The sequence below is a fragment of the Pangasianodon hypophthalmus genome, chromosome 29 (genome assembly GCF_027358585.1).
Source record: "Pangasianodon hypophthalmus isolate fPanHyp1 chromosome 29, fPanHyp1.pri, whole genome shotgun sequence".
NCBI classification, from domain to species: Eukaryota; Metazoa; Chordata; class Actinopteri; order Siluriformes; family Pangasiidae; genus Pangasianodon; species Pangasianodon hypophthalmus.
In genome coordinates, this window is record NC_069738.1 from 12,077,704 (window position 1) to 12,102,216 (window position 24,513).

The 24,513-nt window shown below is 39.0% G+C and overlaps 1 protein-coding gene across 10 annotated transcripts in view; it reads left to right on the forward strand.

Annotated features, from left to right (window-relative positions):
* Positions 1–3,229: 3,229 nt before the first annotated feature.
* Positions 3,230–24,513, forward strand: part of arhgef1a (Rho guanine nucleotide exchange factor (GEF) 1a) — a 77,887-nt gene continuing 56,603 nt past the window's right edge. Inside the window, exons 1-8 of one of the 10 annotated variants that reach the window (XM_053231528.1) lie at positions 3,230–3,245; positions 3,366–3,427; positions 13,413–13,520; positions 16,790–17,010; positions 17,125–17,299; positions 18,214–18,319; positions 18,642–18,693; positions 20,738–20,879. In XM_053231528.1, coding sequence (XP_053087503.1) covers positions 13,485–13,520; positions 16,790–17,010; positions 17,125–17,299; positions 18,214–18,319; positions 18,642–18,693; positions 20,738–20,879 — 732 coding nt within the window. In that variant the 5' untranslated portion in view covers positions 3,230–3,245; positions 3,366–3,427; positions 13,413–13,484. The other 9 variants (XM_053231537.1, XM_053231527.1, XM_053231534.1 and 6 more) reach the window with 9 other exon arrangements.

Below are 24,513 nucleotides of genomic sequence, written 5' to 3' on the forward strand. Positions count from 1 at the left end.
ATTGAGTATGTGACATTTCAGACACAGTATGGCCAAATGTTCTGTCTATTTTGCTCCGCTAATGGAAATAGATCCTGAAGGAGTCACACGCACTTTATAGCACGTCAGATAACTGGCTAGCTAGCTCACATTGATGTGTACATTCCCGTTAAAGGTGCTTCCGGTGAAATTGGTGTCCATTCTTCCATTTCATCTTCATCTGATTATCTTTCATATTGTAAGTCAAAAGTTATATTACTGAAAACGTTTGCCATGTCTGCTGATGATGTCGCTAACTCTACTGCAGTAACTGTTTCGAAGACAGACTAGCAGAGTGATACACACATTAAAGCATCCCAGTGTGGTTAGACTAAATATAAGCACTCTTGGCATGCGCTCGACCAATCAAATTAGTGGACCGGAAATAACTGTTGTATAAAGTGCTTTTTATATAAGCTGTGTGTTGCTTTTTTAAAGTAAAAGTTTAAAAATATTTCTTTGTGGTTACTGAGGTTAAGGTTAGAGTTAGATTTAGGATACAGTATAGAAATTTCTTACTACGTATAGTTACATATATACAATATATACATTACATATATACAGTATTATCCTATGTCATATAAAGTCACAAAAAAAGAAACGTGTCCAAGTTTTTGAAGTATTCTTCAGATTTTCAGTTTTTGTTCCACAGCGTCCAAGATTTTAATGAAGGCAGTCAGCATTGACATAACATTTGTAGTCTGAAGTCAAATATTACAGCATATTTGTCCTCTGGGTAATGACCCAACTGAGAACAAACCCAACTTCAAACTATTGGCGAGTGTTATTTGGTGTTGCTAGTTCTACAGTGTGATGAAACGTTTATCCATGTAATGAAAATGTGTATTAGGTTTTATTTATCAAAGTATTAATAGCCTACTTTCTATCTTTATCTAATGCTGAGAGCATTGAGAATAACTTTGTTTTGTTTTAAATACTGCTGGGAACAAGAATGGTAATGGTTAATAAGATAAGGTTCCATTTTAACCAGCCTTTAAATCCACCATTTTTTACTCAAAAAATAGGTTGTGTGGAGTGTAAATTTTCTTCTTATGAATACTTACATTACTTTAACATGATGGATTAGCCAATGTCAGCTAGCTAGCAAATTGTCGCTCAGTCATGACTCAAAGCTCTAAAATCTTTTCCTGACAGTAGTAAAATTAATATACTTGCAAACTTATATGACTACAATTTACCATTTTACATATTAATTAATAATGCTGTGCTTACAGTTTGAATTAGCCAGTGTGCCATCTTAAATTGCACTTCAGGTAATATTTCACACCATGCACACTCAATTACAGTGTCCATCACTAATATGGGCAAGAGAGAGACGGACCCAATGTCCAACTGCACATGCTCTGGCTCCAAAGACGCTACTGCACCATTAAAACTAACCATTAAAACCATTAGCATTACCATTATTGGTCCTTAATGGTATCCAGTAGACATAACATGCCATCAATAGAAGGCAACAAATTACCAGTAGAGACCCACAGGGACCATTAAAACCAATACAATTCTCATTATAAACATTAAAACCATTACAAATTCTATGAGGGTTTTTTTTTTTAGCAGAGGTATTAACGTCATAGTGTGTGCTTCAGTGACTCTCTCCCAGATATTAAACAATTCTGATCACAAATCACAAAAAAAATACTGATTTTGATTTTTTTTAATTATTATTGTTTTATTGTGTGTTCAAATTGTTGCTGGAACTTTGATTCACCCGAAACTGAAATAAGAGCCAGCATCTCTTCTCTACTCCAGTGCTTCTTCAACTGCTTGGACGCCATGTTGCGAATGGAGCGTGATCGTATGACAACGTGACACAAAAATCCATGGTGATCCTCCGGTGGTCATTTTATTGCTATGTGGATGCTATCTGGATGTGAGAGTTATCAGAGAGCAGGATACATACACTCGCCATGTCCTGCAGAAGTTCAGATCTATCCTGCACAATAGTCCTGCAGGAAGTGTGTGTTTTAAACAGACCTGCAGAACATAATTCCTGGAGGATATAATTCCTGCATTTTTTTTTCTTCATAGAATTCCTGCAGGAAAATATTTCTACAGGAAAATAAGATGGAAATTCCTGTAGGATATCTGCTCAATATTCCTGCAGGATTCCTGTAGGGTTTTTTGGAAGGGTGATGAACTAATCCAGTCCAAACAGGGCTTTAGCCAGGTGTCCTAATAATCTGTGCTACTTCTCAGAATGTGCTGCCCACACGCAGTGCGCATGCACAATACGTTATCAAGCTTGGAAACGCTATATCTGAAGACCCGCCCATAATTTTGAGTTACATTGCCTTCAAAAGCATGAAGTCTCAAAGAATGTGTGAGTATAATCAATCTTGCCAAATTAAAATACTATTGTAATTGCTAAAACGAATCTTTCCATTATGGATATAATAATTTCTGCATTTTCCCATACAAATGCACAATCTGTTTTTTGCACTACCTCTGATTTGACCTTTTTTATTAAGATGGTAGTACAATCTGATGGGCATTTTGAGCCTGACAGGAAGCCCTACCCCTGATTTGACCTTTTTTATTAAGATGGTAGTACATTCTGATCGGCATATTGGGCTTGACAGGATGCAGTATCCCTGATTTGAACTTTTTTATTAGGATAGTAGTACATTCGGATGGGTATTTTGAGCCTGACAGGATGCACTACCCGGAAAGCGTATCTACATTCCAGGGTCCTATGTTCCCGGGCCCTATGTTCCAGGGGTCATATGTTCCCGGGCCCTATGTTCCAGGGGTCCTATGTCCCCCAGATTTATATGGCACATAATGAACACATGACAAAGGATCCTAGGTTCCCCAGTTCCCTGGGAAAATGAGTCCTGACTACATAAAACCTTCTGAAAAGTTTACTTAATATGCGTTAACAGAATAGTGAAGTGGGCAACATAGAACCTCATGTGTTCATTAAGTGCCATGTGGGGCATATGCGGGGAACATAGGACCCTCGGAACATAGGACTGACCCTGCTTGAACTACCGGTAGATCTCTCTGAGGAGGTAGGACAGATTGTCAGAACACCCTTCATCTGAGGGACTTCATTAGTTCAAAAGTTCAACACAAATGAAACCTGTCAGGTGTGAACCGAGCAATAATGTCCAATCTGGCAACCTGGGCAGCGAGGCTCATGAGGCAGTAGATAACAGCGTGTTATGACTAACACAGCCCACCTCAGGACTGCTCAGATAGAGGTGTTCATACAGCACAAACTCACAACTTGTTCGGAAGAAGAGTACTTTTCAGCTGCTTTTTTATTCCTGTGGACTTTTGGATATTAATATTATAATTCATTTATTCATTTATTTCTCTAGACCAACGAGAGCTCCCAGTGAGACCACCAAGACACCTAGAGAGATTTCTAGAACCATCACAGGTAACTTTACTTTACATTAGAAATAGTAAATTCCAGACAAATACACAAGTTTGGTTTTTATTTTTGGACCCTGAGTATTTAAACACTGAAATATAGCACAGAAGTTTCCAATATCCCAAAAAAAACATACTAATGAGATTCTTTTTGTCTTCGAAATGTAACCTCTAGTGAGAATAAATGTAGTTAAACATGGCACACAGCACAGGTGTTTGTCTTCAGTCCAAAAGGTCGCAATAAAAAGATACAAGTCCTTTTCATGAGCTTTACGAGCGCTTTTCTTTTCCACCGGGCGGTGCTGCGCGGCTCGGCTCGCCAACTTACCCGGAACCAGCGCCGTTTCCACCGGCAAGCAGACCGTGCTGTACCCGTGAGGGCCCCCCCACATTATGGAGCTTGGAAACTGACATTTGAATATGATTTTTTTTTTTTAAATTCACGTCACATTAAATAGTTTTTCTGTGGTGTATTTAATAAATGTAAGCCTATTTTTTTTGCCATTGTTTTAAAACATATAATATTAAAATTCCTACATCAGTTTGGAAAAAAACAAAGAAAACGCCCCCTCACGTCAAATCAAAATGGCCGCTCATAGCATCAACAGTAAACAACACAGTAAACAAAACAGTAAACAAAGTAGCACTTCTTACTTCTAAATGTATGGAAGCCATAAGAGGCCATGCATTAGTAGTTTTTCTCTCGTTTTCTCGTGAGCTCGACAGCAAAATTGTTTTCTCGTAATATTGACATAAGTTGTTTTCTCGCCATACTGACATAACAAGTTGTTTTCTCGTGATCATGACATAATTTTTTTGTGATCTCGACATAACAAAATAGTTGTTTTCTTGTAATATCGACATATGTTGTTTTCTCATGATTATGACATAAGAAGTTGTTTTCTTGTGATATCGACAATAACAAGTTGTTTTCACACGAAAACAGCTATTTTATGTCGTGAACATGAAAAAACAACTTGTTATGTTGTGATCACAAGTAAACAACCTGTTATTTTTTTCTTAAATTTTGTGAAGATATCTTGCTCTGAAAGGCTCACTGTGTTGCTGTTTTAAAAGTTTGTCTTTCTGCTGAAAGTTGGTGCATAGAACTGCATATACAGGCCAATAAGGGATTCTGAAGCTCGTGGCCAGAAAAGTGTACAAAAGACATCAGATTTTCTATGTAATTTGGACGGAGATTCTGAGGCTGAGACTACGCTGCACATTATTAGGTAACTGTTATCGCTGCATCAGATTTTTGGAAAACTGATGTTACAGATGGTCACAATATCCAGCTCCCCAACTAATCACTGATTGTTTCCTTATATCAGTTTATGAGTGTTTCTGTTTTGTTTTAGTGACAGCCATTTTAACCATAACACATAAATATACTGCAAGGCATGTCTGTATCACAGTGGTGAGGATAACTCACTGTGTGTGTGTGTGTGTGTGTGTGTGTGTGTTTTTTGTGTAGAGGAGGCACTGTATATCTTGATAGGGACCAGATGTCTTACAAGGATAGGAATATCTGACCTTTTGACCTTGGGGGAACATTTGGCTGGTTCCCAAAAGGAAAAATTGTGCTTTTTTTTCTTCAAAGAATTCAGCATTAATAAAAAAATAAAAAAATAAAAGAGCCAAAAGGGTTTTTTGGTTACTTAAGGTTAAGGTTAAGGTTAGGGTTAGATTTAGGCATAGCATTAATTAGCTGCATTAGTAATAATGTTAATGGAAGGTCCTCACAAGGATAGTAATACAAACACGTTTGAGTGCATGATCAAGAATATTTTCCTCATATCCCGTTGTTTTCTGTCTCTGTGTCTTTGTGCCATTGATCAATTTAGTTGCAAAATGATATTTTCATGTTGTTTGTTTGCGTGTGTGTGTGTGTGCAAACAGAAATCTTCTTGTTGTTCAGGGGTTTTTCTGTGGTTGTCTTTCTAGTGGAAGGGCGAGTGATTAAAGTGTGTGGGAAACTGGGAAACGTCAGACTTAGAGAAGGGGCCCGAGAGAGGTAGCAAACATGTAATTGAGTTTACTGAGGCTCAGTTCATACTTTGTGTTAATATCCGTCTTGGGTAATCGGATCACAAGTGGATACTTCTACATACAGGTGTGAACACGTTCAAAATGCGTCGTTTGGTCTGATCACTCGAACACGTGCGGAGATCTGGGACGCATGTAGCCACATCACTCTAGTAGAGTGAGCGGCAAAGCGTCCTGATGCGTCCCTGACAACTTCAAAAGACCACCTAATCACCAGTGTTGCCATGTTTGTGGTGTTCCTTTGAGCTGTTTTAATTGAGCTACTTTTGAAGGGTCCAGCCATGCTGTTGATTTGATGTACCTAATCCATGGCTTGGGCGTTACGTTATATTTATTAAATCTCTACATTTCAGTCTCCTCTCATATGTGAGCTTCGTCTTCCCATTCTTAACATAAGCTCTTTCATGTCAAGATATTCATGTCAGAGAATTGATCGATTTATTCCAGCAGCTAGTCTTTATTTGTGATAATATATATAAAAAGTATATATATAAAAAGATGATTTTAGCACCTCAGTGAAATAACTAGGCTCTTTAAGAAAAGTGTGTGTTTTAGTACGCATTTAATACACAAAATGAACGGTATGGTGTTACTTTTTAACATTACAGCTCACTTTGAAATGAAATAATTTAAAATGTATAGCGTTTGTAAGAATATTTTGAGTATGAAGGCACTGTCAAAGGAAACATTGTTATATGGTTCAAGAGTATTTGTTATAATAAAGCAGGATACTCAATAATAATAATAATAATAATACAGGAACACTATATATATATACATATATATGATATGTTTGTGTTTATAGCCATGTACATTGTGGTCAGGTTTATTAGAGTGGATTTGTGAGGGACTGAGGATTATTTTAATCCTCATGCATGGAATATTTTATCAACCAATCTAAGCGCCTAATGATTTAATTAGGAAATGACATCAAACAAAAACACTTCGTTTGAGGTTTCCAGTTGTGAACGGCTGTTCACTTGTGATCGGATCACCTGAGATGGATGTTAAAACCAAATCTGAACCGGGCGCGAGAGACGCATTGAAGCTCCTGCTAAGTGAGTGATAGTTTCCTATCTGAAAAGCACTGTTTTGAAAACATGACCTCATGTAGAGACAGAGTTAAGAGATTAGCACCAGAGGAAACAAGGGTTAGAAGAGAACAGATAAAGCACTCCTTTCCATTTGAATCATCATGCACTTCACTTATCAGCTATCACATGTTCTGCTTATAACTGTGCACTTGGCTTACATTTGTTGCAGTCACTCCTTTTGTTGTGCTCTACACTTGTGTATGGTTGGTATGACATTAAAAATAGACTCGGTTGTAACATGTCTGAGTACAAGCACTCTCAGTAGTGACTGTCTCTGTTCTGCCTCCAGGCATTACTTGATAGAAGCTCTCCAGTATTTGTAGAACTGTCCGCTCTTTCAGATCGGACTCTGAAAAAAAGTCCATAAAATGGATAAATAGTAAATGATAATGACTTGATAACTACTAAAATAGAGGCAAGAAAAACTCGCTGAAGGGAGTAACAAACTCAATGGACAAAACAGATTTGTACAGAACAGAACATGGAAATCTCTTGCTAATAGCGCCCCTGAACCGTGTGTGTGTGTGTGTGTGTGTGTGCAAGGCCAGCTGTGATAAAGCCATAAAAGGAAATGATAGTGAAGTAATGAGCCGCTCGGGGGGTTTATTGGCATTGGGAGAGGAACTTTTGAATGGGAGTGGTGTCAAAACGTGCAGACAGCTAGCAGCTGATCCTAACGCAGGACAGAAGAGCAACTTCAGCATCTCCTGTGTAGACATGTGCGTTTACTCACATCACTCCTCTGAAGTGAATGCCACATGCCATTTGCTTCATTTCTTCAAACTACTTCCTTGGCAAAAAAAAAAAAGTTTTGTTATGAACGAATAACGAATTGTTATGAACGATACCTGCATTGAGAATGAGAGTGACAATGAGAAGAATGAACTCTTTTTGACTTCTGTAAGCTAATAAAAAAAGATCTTGTATTTTGATTAAAAAAAAAAAAGATAAGGTGCTCATTAGTGGATATTTGGACCTGACTGCAGTCAGGACCCCTAGTGTCCACACTTTCTCAATGAATAAGAAAGGGAGGAAGGGAGAAGTAGACAGAGAGAGACACAAAAGAGGAACGGGGGAGGGCGTGTTCACGGTCACGGAGTGAGTGATGGCACAGGAGGTGACCGGGGGATGGACAGACTGTCACAGAGGTGAAGAAAACAAAAAAAAACCCAACACAGCACAAGCCAGGAGGGTCTAGGGCCAGGAAGATGAGTGGTGAGTTTTCCTAAACTTTCTCTATATCTTTCACTTTTATTTGTTCATCAGAACAAATGGAAAAGCTTATAGACGCGAGAATACCGAGATCTTAGTTGTAGAGCAGTTTCCCCCAAAGCACAGCTGCGTTCATATATTTTACAGCTGTTTGTATTTACACCAAGCGCCTGCAGTCGTGGTGTGATATGACGATACACTTTAATAAGGATAGTTACTATGTTATAGAATAATGTGTAACAGTATAGTGTTAAAGTTGTACTGCTACATACCGTTATGCTTGCAGTATATATATATAACGAAATATTACCTTCAAATGTGCTATAAAAGTTTAAACACATATGGAGTTTAAACATCAGAGTCAGAATCACCTTTATTGCCAAGTACCATGGGTTTACACGTAATAACAGCAAAATACGAGAAATAAAAATAATATTAATAGGTTAAACATTGTAAGGTAAGATAAGAAAGTAAAAGAGAGAAGAGAAACTTATGAAATGAGAAGCATAAATATAAAGAAACTATAAAGCTATGAAAACTATGAGCATACATATAGACATATATCATGCATTGGAATGTTCTGTGATGAGCAGAAAAAACATGAGAGAAAACTGCATTTTTGCATTAAAGGTTAAAAGCAAGTCTGTTTTAAAATTCGAGCAGCTTCCCACCAAAGAATTTATTTCCCTACTGATGCTGCATTAGTAACATTGGTTACATATTGACGTATACAATCAGCAGAGTTTTAATAGCTTGTAAAATTCTCATTTATTATCCACCAATTTATCATCCAGTCACGTGGCAGCAATGTAATGCATAAAATCATGCACATGGAGGTCAAGAGCTTTAGTTAATGTTCATATCAAGCATTGGAATGGAGAAAAAATATCATCTGAGTGACTGTGGCATGCTTGTTGGGCTGGTTTAAGGTATTTCAGAAACTGCTGATCTCCTGGGATTTTCACACACAACAGTGTTTTACAGAATGGTGCTGAAAAAAAAAAACATCCAGTGAGCGTCAGTTTTGTTGACGCTTTGTTGATTGGAGAGATCAGAGGAGCATGGCCAGACTGGTTTGAGCTGACAGGAAGGCTACAGTAACTCAAATAACCACTCTTTACAACCGTGATGAGCAGAAAAGCATCTCTGAACACACACACAACACGTCAAACCTTGACAACTGCTGAAGATCAGGTTCAGGAGTCTGAGGCTACAGTGGATAAGGATTCACCCAGACAGGATAGCTAAAGATTGGAAAAAGACGAGGTGATGTCTTTCTAATCTTCAGTATTTTTTTTTTTCAAGCTTTTGGCTTTTTCAGGTAATGCAGCAGTCAGAACCAGTGCAAGGCAATTCAGTGAAGGTGAAAGGATATGGGATGTGAAAGATGGTCAGTTTTGTGCCAACTTTATATAAAAATTTTAACTTGTGTATTCACTAGCTTCAGATTTGTGAGCCAATAGAAAGCAAGTGGGCGGGGCTGTGGTCTTTGGTTGATGAAGAAAATGGAGGAGCTGTTAATTAAGTTAATTAGGTAGTGGTTACATCTTTTGCTTCTTTGTTTTTTTTTTTTTTTTTTTTACTGTTGCTTGGCTGAAAAAATCATGTCCACTGACATACGCTTTTGTGGTAAAATTTAGTTTTTTTTCTCTGCCTGCTTCAGTTTTTTTGCCATTTAAGTTAATGCCACCATTTTTGCTGATGCATAGTAAGTAGGTACTGATATACACTGATCAACCATAACATTAAAACCACTGACAAGTGAATAACATTCATTATCTTGTTACAATGGCACCTGTCAAGGTTTGAGATATATTAGGCAGCGAGTGAACAATCCGTTCTCAAAGTTGATGTGATGGAAGCAGGAAAATTGGGCAAGTGTAAGGATCTGAGTGACTTTGACAAGGGCCAAATTGTGTTGGCTAGACAACTGGGTCAGAGCATCTCCAAAATGGCAAAGGTCTTGTGGGGTGTTCCCGGTAGGCAGTGGTTAGTACCTACCAAAAGTGGTCCAAGGAAGGACAACCGGGGAACCGGGGACAGGGTCATGGGCGCCCAAGGCTCACTGATGCGAAGGATAGCCTGTCTGCTCCGATCCCACAGAAGAGCTACTGTAGCACAAATTGCTGAAAAAGTTACAGCTGGCTATGACAGAAAGGTGTAAGAACATACAGTGTATTGCAGCTTGCTGCGTATGTGGCTGTGTAGCGGCAGACCGGTCAGAGTGCCCATGCTGACCCCTGACCACCGCTGAAAGTGCCTACAATGGGCATCAGAACGTTAGCATCAGAACTGGACCATGGAGCAATGGAAGAAGTTGGAAGAAATGGAAGAAACCAAATGTGTGCGTCACTTACCTGGGGAAGAGATGGCACCAGGATGCACTATGGGAAGAAGGCAAGCTGGCGGAGGCAGTGTGATGCTCTGGGTAATGTTCTGCTGGGAAACCTTGGGTCCTGGCATTCATGTGGATGTTACTTTAACATGTACCACCTACCTAAACATGGCTGCAGACCAAATACACCCCTTCATGGCAACTGTAATCCCTAATGGCAGTGGCCTCTTTCAGCAGGATAATGCGTCCTACCACAGTGCAAAAATTGTTCAAGAATGGTTTGAGGAAGATAGTTCAAGGTTGAACTAAGAACAATAGTTCGTAGTTCAAAGTTTGATTGGCCTCCAAATTCCCCCGATCTCAATCCAATCTAGCATCTGTGGGATGTGCTGGACAAAAATATTTGATCCGCCCCACCTTACAAGTTACAGAACTTAAAGGATCTGCTGCTAACGTCTTGGTGCCAGATACCACAGCACACTTTCTGAGGTCTTGTGGAGTTCATTCCTCGATGGGTCAGAGCTGTTTTGGTGGGAAAAGGGGGGCCTACACAATATTAGGCAGGTGGTTTTAATGTTTGGCTGATGGGTGTGTTAACCCTCGTATTACCCGTTCATGTAGTAAAAAGTACATTTTGCTTTTAATTTGCTTTAGGATTTAGAGGGAATACTTGCTGGTAAAAAAAAAAAGAATGTTAAATGAGTCCTGGGTTTGTGAGCTGCAGATAAACATGAAGCCTTCATTAAGAAGATATTCATTCGCCTCTGTTTTTAATGCTAATCTGGTTTCTAAGGAGACGAGCGTAGCTTGAGTCATGAATCGAGCTTTAATGTCCTCAAGATGCACCTGCAGGCTTCACTGACCCGGAACACACACACACACACACATACACACACACACACACACACACACACACACACACACACACACTCACTCACACTGCGGGCGTCTTCCAGTTTGCTGTGACACATCATCGCCTCCATTGAGTGTTTGCACTTTGGGAGAGGGACAGTGGTGTAAGTGTTACGTCAGAATTATGATGGATGGATTGTGAATGAAGGGAGGGAAAGCAGTAGGAAAGGAGGAGAAAAAAGGAATAAGAAGTTAAAGAAACAGCATTTGTAGGAAGCAACTTGGTAAGTTTTCTTTTTCTTTTGCACTTACATGATGTATTAAAGTAGCACATCAGGTTTAGCTGCAGTTTTACAGTAACGCCGAGGCCGTGTATAACATACAGATACAGGGCCTGTTATGTTTCTGTCGCTGTAGAATACATACTTGTTGGAAAACTGAGCCTTTTTGTTTGGAACTCAGCTGAGATTTTAGGAATTTTCAGAGGGAGGGAGATACAGAGAGAGACACAGGAAGCACAGGAAAGGAAGACAGAGCAAATGTTTCAGGAAGGAAGGAGGAGAAGGACTAGGTTTGGGAGGGAGTAAAAGAAAAAGCAGGAGGGAAAAAGAGGGCAAGAAAAGAGAGGCAGGGAGAGTTAGGGTTAAGGATAGTGAGTGTGAGAGGAAGAGTTTGGGTGTGTTGAGAGGAGAAGCTTGCTGGCTGCCTTCACAGTGAGGTAACATGATTACATTATCATGACATAGTATTTAAACAGTTTTGTATAACAACACAGATATGCAGAGTTTTATTTCACTTAAGTACACGTAAAACGATTTAGCCCCAAAACCTTGTTTTATGCTATTTGATTATCAATGTCCATTATTTTAATATTTGATTACACAACTCATGTAAAAGAGAATGTTTGATTTGATATTTTTCCACTTAACTGATTAGCTGAATGATGCATTTAAGTATTTAAGTATTCAACCTAACAAATGTAATTAAAGCTAATTGATTTGCATTTCACAGTAAATGTCACTTAAACATTTAATTGTTAATAAGAATCAGTTTTGTGCTCAGATTGTTGTTCTGGTTTGTTGGGAAACCTTTATAACCTATAACACACTTTCTGTCTTTATCGCTACCTTTTCCTGTATCTGTATTCTCTCTCTAGGTGTGTGTGTGTGTGTGTGTGTGTGTGTGTGTGTGTGTCCGCACGCATGGAGGTAATAACAGGCTTATCACCGGTGTGTTTTCTGACTGATTAAATGGTATGCTCTTTGCAAGTTTGCATGCACACGTGTCCATACTCACATGCTTATTATGGCACTACTCTTCAAATAATAGCTTTGATGTAGCTGTGTGTGTGTGTGTGTGTGTGTGTGTGTGTTTGTGTGGGAAAGTGTTGTGCTGAGTAGTCATATACAGTCCATATGTTGTTGATATGAGGCACGTGGAAAGGATAAATGAGTTTTTTTTAACAGTATATGAAAGCAATGAACATGAAGAGGAAGGTTATAAAAGTATGGAGTGTGTTTATCTTTGTTTGTTAACTGTAAATGTTTAAAATGGCGCAAAACATCATACATTACACACTCTCATATAGAAATCCATTCACATTAAAAATTACCTTTAAGGTCTAAAATGTAATCAGTTTCACTCAATAAAATAATTATTATTCATATATATTTGTGAACTCATTGCATATTACCTCACTGGATTGTGTCTTGAGGCTGCCAAGCATTTTTAGAAGGATCGGATAATGGCTTTTAAATCAATTTTACCGCTATAATACTCTGACCAATCCGCTTATTAATCACGTGTTTATATCTTCAAGCATATTATTCAGTAACTACTATGAAACAAGGACTGTGAGAAATGAGGATCTGCTAGCAGGATAAATCTTATTCACAGCACTGTTGAATTCTCAGATCTGAGGCTGGTGACTGACTGTTTATAGCTATGACACAAATGATACCAGGAATCAAATGGGATGTGGTGTCATTGGAAAATAATAAACTTCAGGGTGGTAACACGTGACACCATCTTGCCATTGATTCATTTCCTATAACAGCATGCCCCACTGTGTTAACAAACTGTGACAGCATGCTAGTGTATGATAGCTCTGTTTATTCCATGATTCTCAGACACCTCTGTATTGACACAACAAAGAGCGCAAACAGATGACCTGATCATATGATTTCTGTTGAATCTGAGTAAAGAAAGACGGTTGGTTTATTACTGATCGAAACGCTCGAGTCTGCGTGCTTATTTGTCGTACAGGTTATTTGATGAAGAGGTTTATGGCTGCCCTTTGATAAGGACACCTTTAAAATAGCAGAGTGTGATTTGAAATCAGGTTATCACTGGCTCAGCTGTATATTTTATTGTTGAGTCAAACCAGATACTGCAGGAAGAACTGACTGAACTGGGATTTTAAATTACAAAAATGTTATTTTATTAACCTGCAGGGTACAAGAACTAGTGAAATGGTCACATCAGTGTGGGAGCTATAGGGGGAGCTCAGAAGACGCTGTCTGAGAATGGGTCCAGAAGAGTCGCCACACCTGAAAGACACGGTATGAAGTGGGTGTGTGTGTGTGTGTGTGTGTGTGTGTTTCCCAATCCTGCTGCACTTCCTTGTTTTAGCTCTTACATTTTATTGCTCATTAATAGTGTTCATGTTCTGTTCACTACTTTATTACTTAATGGTTGGTTTACCCAACAAAAGTCGAAATTATCTCTTTTGATTTTATAATAATACAACTGTATATTATCCAATACACACTATATGGCCTAAAGGTTTGCGGACACCTGACCATTGCACCCATATATGCTTCCTGAAGATCCCATTCCAGATTTATTCCCCCTTTGCTGTTATTATACCCTCCACTCTTCTGGGAAGGCTTTCCACTAGATTTTGGAGCGTGGCTGTGGGGATTTGTGTTCATTCAGCTACAAGAGCATTGGTGAGGTCAGGCACTGATGTGGGTGAGGAGGTCTGGGGTGCAGTCAGTGGGGTTGAGGTCAGGGCTCTGTGCAGGACACTCGAGTTCTTCCACTCCAACCTTCACACACCATGTCTTCCTGGAGCTCACTTTGTGCACAGGGGCATTGTCATGCTGGAACAGGTTTGGGCCTCTTAGTTCCACCTTGCAGCTTAAAGGATCTGCTGCTAGCGTCTTGGTCCCAGATACAACAGCACACCTTCAGAGATCTTATGGAGTCCACGCCTCGACGGGTCGGAGCTGTTTTGGTGGCACAAGACCTACACAATATTAGGCACATAGCATTAGGTTTTAATGCTATGGCTGATCGGTGTATTTTGTAGTATAGTGTTTGTGATGTTGTTAGCTAAGGAACCATGCCTATGCATATATCCAGCACACGGCAAAAAATGAGCACAAAAAAATGCTTGTGCGCACATCAACCATACTCTGCATGATACAGGTGCAGGTGTTGGAGTGGCACTAAAATAAAACTCTCCTCCACCCCATGTGCATCTCCTACCTAAAGGTTGAGAAGCTATGCTTTAAGGGAATGGACACACAAAAAGCCTGATACATGTTTAAGAACCTGATGTTAGGTGTGTGTGCAAGGCTCACGAGAAGATCTTTACAATGAAATGGTTGAGTACAAATAAAATATACAACAAATACAGCAGAGCAGCCAGCAGGTTTCTGTAATGTGCACATGTGGGAAGCAGAACAGACGTGCGAAATCTCAAAATGTTTGTTATGGCTGATCCAGTGTTTATCACGAGACATTGCACTGGCAGTCAAAGTTAATCAAATACCTTAAACATTAACACAGGCTAGGTTTGTAACATGAAGCATAGAACACTGAGACTCAAACTTGGAAGCAAGAATCAAGGCTTAAAGGGGGGCGGAGACAGGACCAAAAGAGAAAACCTAAACATAGTCACTTAATGTTTGTTACCATGGGAACCACAATGTGCAAGGGGAAACCATGACAGAATCCCTTCTTAATGCACAGATTCCAAAGCACAACTCATGATAGTGATAGTGTCCTGGACCCCTGGCTGTAATGTCTTTGGCTAGAAGAATGGCTGGAGACATATGGTTGTCCCTGGTAAAGCAATACTAATGATATATTTAACTATTAAAGTCCATACAGCTATCAGAAACAGGACCAGAAGCATACAAAGCAGGAAACCCGAGGCAAAACTGACTGACAAATTCTACACATTGTAGAAACTTATAGTTAGGTTGGTCAAGACTCAGGGCAGATTTTCAGCTGGCTCAGACAACCAGCAGTCAGGCTGGTCAGCACAGGTGTATAGAGAGTCAGCAGACCAGCTTGCCAGCTGGTTAATGTAGATGTTTGGGAGTTCTGGAACGACCTTTTCACTTGCTTCAGAGTTGGACAGCCAGAGCTGTTGCCCCTAGGCTGTTGGCATGTTGTTCTTGGTGACAGCAGGAAGTGGTGTGATAGCTTTGGCCTCAGTGGCAATGTCCTAGTCAGAAGGTGATGTGACGACTTCCTTAAATCTGCCAGGAGGAGGAGCGACACCTTCAGTAGCATCCTCAGTGATGTCACTCGAGCAATGCTATCCTTAACGAATTCGTGAGATTGCGTCCTCAATGCATCCAGAAGGCGGAGTGACGACGTCCTTAACGTAATCTTCGGTGCAGGCCTTAAGCTGAACTGGATGAGTCTCAAATAGGAGAGCAGAGGCTTCTGTTTGCTCTTTATATCCTGTCTTCCTTTCGCTCGACTGATCATCTGTAACTGTTTCGGATACGATATACTCAACCACCATCTGCGCCCAAAATTTCTTGTGGAAGCTCCTCGCTTGCTAAAGGGAGCACTTGTTTCAGGGGGTTGGAGATCATCTCTGTTTCGGTAGCCAGGCTTGGGTGTCCATGGGTGAACAAGCTCCTTCTGTCAAAAGTGGTAGTATGAATTTGGCTCCTTCAAACTTGTCAGGCTTAAGTTTGGAAAGAGAACTGAAGTATAATTGGCATTGCATGAGTCCATCAGGGGAATATTCAGTGCTGTCATATGTGATTCAGAGATTCAGAGGACATGACGGTTATTGGAAGACACGACTGTGGAAAGACTATGGAGTCGATGGCTCTGAGAGAGAGGGCATGACTTAGTGGGAGCCCATTTTGAGATTCAAACACTTCGGTTTCCTTCAACATTTTTATTAGGGCTGATCCAGCATTTGTTATCATTGTTACAGAGCGAGAGTCATTACATATAAACCCTTAAACATTATATTAACATAACATATTATTGCTATAACAAGAAGCACAGAACACTGGGAAAAGAGCATACAGTATAAATACATAGAGGAAACTAGAAACAGATGAGAAGAGAGTGTGGAGATAAGACTCTCTTTTCTCAATAATCATCTTTTTTAAAAAAAAATATTTTCAACACAAACACTGTGTGTGAACTGTAGCTTTGATTACCAAGAATTGGAGTTATTTTTGTCTTTATTTATTTAAACCAAACCTCATTATTTTCAGAACCTCTGCTTGTTCTGAAATTTAAAGTATCTTAAATTTTTTTATATTACTTTTTCACTTGAGACCTTCTTGCTCTTAGTGAAGAAATTATTTGAATGACTATTTTTACATTTACTTGAGTGAATATTTTATTACTGAAACTATACTTTTATAGAGTAGTGTTTGAATGCTCTCCCCGCCTCTGTTCACTAGTTGCCACGTTACTAATAGAAATCATTGAAAGTATCGCTCCACTATTAGAAAAGGTATAAAGTGGGCTGTGTTGAACCTTATAGAAGTTAATTTAATTTAACTAAAAAAGTTAGTTTTATTTTTATTTTATAGCCTTCTGTTCCTCTGTCTCTGTCTAGATGTCAAACACTCCTCCTTCCTCCCCTCATCCCCACGGCTGCTTCCCTGCTCCTTCTCCATGCTCTACTCTTCCCTCTCCACCCATCTCTCCTGTGAGGTCAGGGGTCGTGACCTTTCGCTCTCCTGCCACACGCCACTTTGCCCACCTCGATGCCTGGAGGAGGCACAGCTGGGAGCCGGGCGCAGCTGTGCAGGGAAACCCGGCCAACGACACACGCAGGTACACACACACACACACTCACACATTCATTCACAAGCTTCAGTATAAGTACTGAAGAGCTTATAGCTACTCCATCATCCGTACTCTCTCTCTCTGTCTCTGTTGTACTGCCAGTGTCAGTTTGGAAGATCTGGACATGGAGGAGATGGCGTTGGTACTGGGTGGTGCTCTGGGATGCCGCAGAGCTCGAGACATGCTCAGGTCCGTCACTTGTGAGGGCTCTTTGTCCTCTCTTACTGAGGAGGAAGTTGGGATTGAGACACAGCCACAGCTCTGCTCGCCACTGGAGGTGTGTATGTAAATGTTGTACACTGTTTACACTCTAGTCTTTTTGATAAGATAGACGAAGGCCAAAGTCACTGTACACAACAGAATAGTTAAAGCAGGGCTTCCCAAACTAGGAGTCTCTGGATGTGACAGTAGAAATAGATGCAGCCTTTCAAACACACCTCTTAACTTTTTTAAAAGCTGTGTCAAGATATGCTTGCTCATGCTCACCCTTCCCACTAGACTGATAAGTCAGGGCAAGGAATATTATTAGCGTTATTAGTCACTTACATTACACATTCATACGTATGTTACTGACAAAATAAAATGTTCAAATGTTACAGTAGTCCTGTATTATAAATCTGAAATTTTAATAAAATGTACAGTGGTCAAGGCTTGGAGGTCGCAGAAAATTCATAATGTCCATTTGGGGTTGTTTGCCCAAAACCTTTGGGAACTCCTGGTTTAAGGATTTAGTTAGCTGTTATTTTAGCCATTATTCTATTATTAGCTGTATTTAAAAGTCCCAGAATGATGCATTTGAGAAGAATAAATTGAATAAATCCTATCATGGTTCACATTATTAAATTATCCTTAAGTGTTTTTTTCCTCTTATACCACAGCAATTTACCAGGGAGTACATTATTTTATTTATTATAAGAATAACACTTTTTATCTGTTGTGTAGTTACATTTTGCCATAACAACACATTATTTTTAATCCATTTATTATTAGGCTTACAAGTCCCTGTGAATTAGCTGTTACTACTAGAAAGGATAATGTATTACAACAAGTGCATTAATGTAAACCTGTGCCTTGCCTTACGCTTTGTCAGAGCCGTAGCGTTATAGAAAAATTAATCACCTTCTGACCAATCAGATTTCAGGATGCACTACTGCTGTGGTATAATGTTAATAACATGCACTGTCCATTTAGGAGCAGGCAAGTCAGATGTATAGCTGCAGTGTCTCAGCTCCAAGCCTCTGTGTGGTGAGACGCACCCCCAAATCTCCTGCTCCTCGTCCTCGCTCATACTGCTATGGTAAGGAAACAGTGTGTGTGTGTGTGTGTGTGTGTGTGTGTAAGCTCTATAACAGCTCCTCTTTTTCTCTTCTCCTGAACACAGTTCTGACCTTTTAAACATTTCCCACAAACATTTCGTCATTCCCAAAAGCTCCTTTCAAATACCTGTGGAACCAGGGGCACTCTGTGTGGAACTGAAAACTGACAAATGTGTCAAGCTTTTGTCTTTCAAATTCTGCTTGTTAAAGTGAGACTCTTAAAGAGGGAAGGACCAAAATTCACTGTAATTTCAAAAGTATGAGCCGACTTTCTCTAAAACACGATATATTTTCTGTTCCCAGATAACAATGCCGAAAGTGCCCTGTACTACCAAGGCGGAGGTTCAACTCAAAGGTTTGTAAACTGGGTTTTGAAAAGTTTTATTTATATTACTGTTCATGTTAGTTATCTTCCCAAGTTAAAGTATAGTATTAGTATTAGTAGTATTAGTAGTAGAGGTAGTAGTATTAGTAGCAGGAGCAGAGGTCGTAGTATTAGTAGAAGGAGTAAGCATGGTACTAGTAGAAGGAGTAGATGTTGTAGTAATAGTTGAGGCAGCAGTATTAGTAGTGTGAGCAGAGGTAGTAGTAGTAGTAGTAGTAGTAATAGTAGTAGGAATAGTTGAGGTAGTATTATTAGTGGTACTTAGTAGTAGAGGTAGTAGTAGTAGTAGGAATAGTCAAGGTAGTAGTAGTAGTAGGAGCAGCAGATGTATTTTTAGTAGCAGTAAAGGTAGTATTAATAGTTGGATAGATGTAGTGGTATTATTAGGAGGAATAGTAGAGGTAGTAATATTTGTAGTAGAAGTACAGGTAGTAGTATTAGTATTAGTAGTAGATGTAGTAGTATTAGTAGCAGGAGTACAGGTAGTAGTAGTAGGAGTAGATGTAGTAGTATTAGTAGCTGGAGTACAGGTAGTAGTATTAGTAGTAGGAGTAGATGTAGTAGTATTAGTAGTAGGAATAGAGGCGGTAGTAGTATTAGTAGTATCAGCAGAGGTAGTAGTATTAGTAGTAGTACTGGTAGTATTAGCAGTAGGATTAGAGGTTTTATTTGTAGGAGTAGCTGTAGTAGTAGTAGTATTAGCAGTAGGATTAGAGGTAGTAGTATTAGTAGTATGAGTACAGGTAGTATTAGCAGTAGGATTAGAGGTTTTAGCAGTAGGAGTACAGGTATTAGTATTAGTAGTAGGAGTACAGGTATTAGTATTAGTAGTAGGAGTACAAGTAGGGGTGTTAGCATTAGGATTAGAGGTTTTAGTAGTAGGATTAGAGATGGTAGTATTAATAGTAGGCATAGTAGAGGTAGTAGGATTAGAGGTAGTAGTATTAGTAATAGAAATGGTAGAGGTAATAGTATAAGTAGTAGGAGTACTAACGAGTAGAGGTAGTATAATTAGAAGGCATAGAGGTAGTAGTAATAGTAGTAAGAGGAGGAGGAGTAGTACAGGTAATAGTAATAGTAGAATTTTCTGTGACCCCAAGCCTTGACCTCCCTACATTTTTTATTCCAGATTTATAACTGAAAAGTGCTTGTAACACTTGAATAGTTTATCAGATGTCAGTAACATACGTGTAACTACAATACGACTACAAACCTCGCAAAGCAGACCGTCATTATCAGCGCACACAAGAATATATATCTGGGTACTCTGTATTTCGGTGTTTTGTTTTTTAGCTTCACGGTTGTAAATTCATTTTCAGTAGATATTTTTATTCATTTCCCGTTGTTCCACTGACTCAGAGTCACTTGATGTTTATCGAGGAACTAGCGGAAGTTGATGGACAGAGAACTTTGTGCAATTTTATTCCGAAACTCCTACTCTAGTGCAGCGTATCAAGATAGTGAAAAAGACTACATACACTTTTAATTTAACATGTGGCATGTGTGAATGTTACTCCTACTCCTAGTAACATTTCAAAATAGTAGCACACAAAATCCGTCTTTGTATCAAATTGTAAGAGAAATGAATAAAACAAAAGAGGAGATTGTGAGTTTCTTTTACGATCACGTTTATAAATCAAGCAACCCCACGTGGGGTCGCGACCCCTAGTCTGGGAGCCCCTGTAGTAGGAGGAGGTGGAGGAGCAGTAGGAGTAGGAATAGTAGGAGTAGGGGATAGGTAGTAGTAGAGGGATTCTTAGTGGGAGGAAGTAGGAGTAGTGGTAGTAGTAGCAGGAGGAGCACTACTTCTTAATTTTTTTTTTTTTTAATATTTCTCCCGGGGTGGTGTCATATTACATATTTTAGTTTTAAGCCAACTTAAATAAGTAACATAATTTAAACAAGGCAGTACATTGTTTGTATTCAAAATACATTGTTTGAATTGTATTTTTTTGACATGAAATAACCTCCGATCATTGTCAAATGTTTCAGCACTCTTGTTTCTTTGTCTCAGTCTAGACCGTGAGCTGTCCTCACTTCGCTGGGAGGCTGGCGGAGAGACGAAAGGAGAAAGGGATGAGGAGAAAGAGGAGGTTGCAGGCAATGCTTTCGTCCGAACATTTAGCTTCCTGTACAAGATGACCTCCAGTCGAAAGGTAAGCCTCAAGTCTCTTCTCTGTCTTGTAATTAGATTATATAATGACACACTGCTCTGTGCATTCCTTTTACACAGAAGATCTTTCTAAGAATTTCCTCTTTGTGTTTGCCAGTAAACTTTGTCAGGAAAAAAAAAAACAGTGTGACGTTTATTACTAGTGTTTACCAGCAGTGGGCAGAATAATACAGAATACAATAAGAGTAATGAGAAATACCTTTCTCCCATTCACACACACACACACACACACACACACACACACACACACCCCTTCTGTTCACTTCTCCAGTTGACTGATGAGTCAGAATGACAGTTACTCATTCCTGTCTGTAAACCAGGCTCTTACTCATAATGTTCATTTGCAGATGCAAGCAGTAAATTCAGTTAATTGACTTTGAGGAGTGAATGCAAACCTACGAAAAGGAAAGGAAGCATGAGCCAGACTACTAAGAAACGTCTGTTTGAGCTAGGAATGTATAAACTTTTTGCTAAATGTCCTGAGTGTGGAGTCCTGTGTTTCTCACAAACATACAAATATAAGTGAAGTAAAGTGTAGCCAAGTATGGTGACCCATACTCAGAATTTGTGCTCTGCATTTAACCTATCCAAGTGCACACACACACACCCGGAGCAGCGGGCAGCATTTTTGCTGCGGCGCAGGTTGGGGATCCGGTGCCTTGCTCAAGGGTCGCACTTCAGTCGTGGTATTGAGGGTGGGAGAGAGCGCTGGTCATTCACTCCCCCCACCTACAATCCCTGCAGGAACTGAGACTCAAACCCACGACCTTCAGGTTCACGTTCAGGTTACAAGGCCGACTCTCTATCCATTAGGCCACAAGGACTGATAACATGATAACACAAGGTCTGATAACATGTTTTTACTAAAAACTTTATTTTTTTTATTTTTTTTTTTTTTTACTAAAATTACAAAATGAACTCTCTGGAAACTGGCAGAACACAACTACTCTTTTAATTAAAGTACTAATAATAGTTTGCTCAATTCCATAATCAAATGACTACAAATGAAAAAACAAAACAAAACGCTACTTTAACTTTAATACTTTAACTGTTTAACTTTGTAGTTAAACTTATAATATGGAATTAAATACTGGATATTGTATCTATATAGTTGCAGTAGCTGTCTTTGCCTTTCTGTCAGTGTAAGGTAAAGATACAGTATGTAGTCTAACAAATTTCCTAATAACCATGGATAATGAAAAAGGAATGTCACATTCATTCAAATATACATTTGTTTAAATTTGCTGGTTTCCAAAACCCCTGCTGCAGATTTTTTTCTGTTCTGTTCGTGGGCCTCTATTGTCCTTGTGTTTCACCCCAGAAGTTCAGCCATTTACCAAACATACTTCCTTATATATCTATGTCTGATAGGGCATATTAATTAGAAAAATAATAATAAGATTTAATTTCACCACTGTCTCCTTCTATAAACACGTAAAGACTGTGTGTATGGCTTGTGAGATCTTTTAAATAAAAACATTCTGTTGCTAACCACAAGTTATGAAAATTCTGGTGTAAGGAATAACACACGACAGACATGCGGTTATACAGAAAGAATCCACGCCAGGATGGTTTATTGGAAGTGGATTATTTTGTGTACAGTCTGAGGTGTGTTATTCCACTTATACCACAGAGATTTGCCAAAAATTACAATGTTTATTGTATTAATAACCAACACATCACACTTTTTTTAACAGTTTGTAGTTAGATTTAATGCTGTGGAACATCCGCGAGACAAGTCACTGTTAACGAAAGTCTTCAGGACAGAGGATTTTGTGGTTTCTCAGTCACTGGCTGTGTTTTTTTTTGTCTTGTAAACTTGAAGAGAGGGAAAAAGAGAGGCTGGTGACATAATGATGTAGGTTATAACAGGAACTAACTTGTTTCACAGACATTACGTAAGTGGTTTGACATTCTGTTCTTTAATAACTAAGTAAATATTCTTAGCATTGGCAAACTGCTGTGATGGAAGAGGAATGAAACACTATGAGACATGATGGTACTGGAAAATAATCCACTTCACCATTGATTACTTTCCTATAGCAGCATACCCTGTTGTATTTTACTCCTTACATAACACACCCACATACGCCGCACACACACACACACACACACACTCACACACACACAGGCACAGGGGACTATATTCTCATTGCCAGAACTACTGGCACAACACAGCAAGACTAGTGTAGGGTGTAAGATTAAGAGAGATTTTTTACAGTAGCAGCTTCTCTTCTCTGTGATAAATTACAGTGATTTATGTTAAAATTTCTTCAGTCATGTTTAATTGCCTCAGATCTGCTTGAGAGAGTGCATAGTGCATCATGTCACGGGACTTTCAGGGCAGTTCTGTTTCTCTTTCTCTTTATCCTTCTCCCTGTCTCTTTCACACACACACACACACACACAAACAATCAGCTGTTAAACACTTGACCTGACCTCAAAAACACACATATGCAGCAACACTAGGGGTTATGATAGGAAAAGGAAAATGTGTGAGCCATTGCAGTGATGCGTAATGTCTGAGGTTTAGTAGACCCTCTGTTTCTATTTGCAAAATCAAGTCATTCAGAAAAAGGCCCCTGCGCACTAATTAGTCATCAGAAGTAAGTGTTAGTAATTTGTAGGAATTCTAATTATGTAAAACACAAGAACGTTTCTGAAGCACCTCACACATGAAACAGACAAGTTTCTATCTGAACCATTTTAACATTACAGTTTACACCGACTCTGTAACGGACACCACTAACTTGAGTAAAAGTACACACATGCTGTGTTTTTTTATGCGTCATGCCTATTTATTTTGCACTTGTGTGTGAGGGAAGCGTAAACTCTGCATTTAATAACACCACAGCACTGCTGAATTCTTCAATCTTGTGTTTTCTAGCATGCATCTGCAACAGCATGCATCTGACAGTAGTCTCAGCTGTTGTTTAAATCAAAAGTTTATAGTAATGTGCTCTTTCTAATACATTATAATTATAATGATCATTTCTATAGTAACAACTCAGGGCAGACAATCCACCTAATCTAAACCTTATAATAAACAGATTCAAACTTCTTGTTATTTTAAAAAAGAAAGACGTATAATTATTGATACGGTGAATAGACGTTTGTTTAACATTTATGGAAGGAGTTCAGGGTTTCAGAACTCCACAGGAGTCTTCAGAACAAAGGATTGTGCTTTTAACAGTTTCTTAGTAACATGACAAACTGCGTTTTTTGTCTCAACTTCAAGAGAAGTTACTGTAAGTGATAGCTAATTAACTTGTCTTGCGGACACTTCACAACAATAAATGCAACTGTAAAGAGTTTGATGAGTCAGATTGATGAAGTAAGAGAAATAATTATAATGGTATTGTGTATGGATAAGGAATAAATACAAGAGAGTGTAATATTATTGGGACATAATCAGCTTTATAATGGTAACAGTAACTCTGCTTTGCATCAGGATACATCACACCACCGTTGATTATTTTCTGTTAGAAATTTGGCAAACAGCACACCCTGTCTTATTTTATTCCTTCCATATACAACCATATTATGGTTATTCAGAAAGCGTTTCTACTGTAATGATGCTCATTAAATCAACATAGAGAAACAAAATAAACACAAAG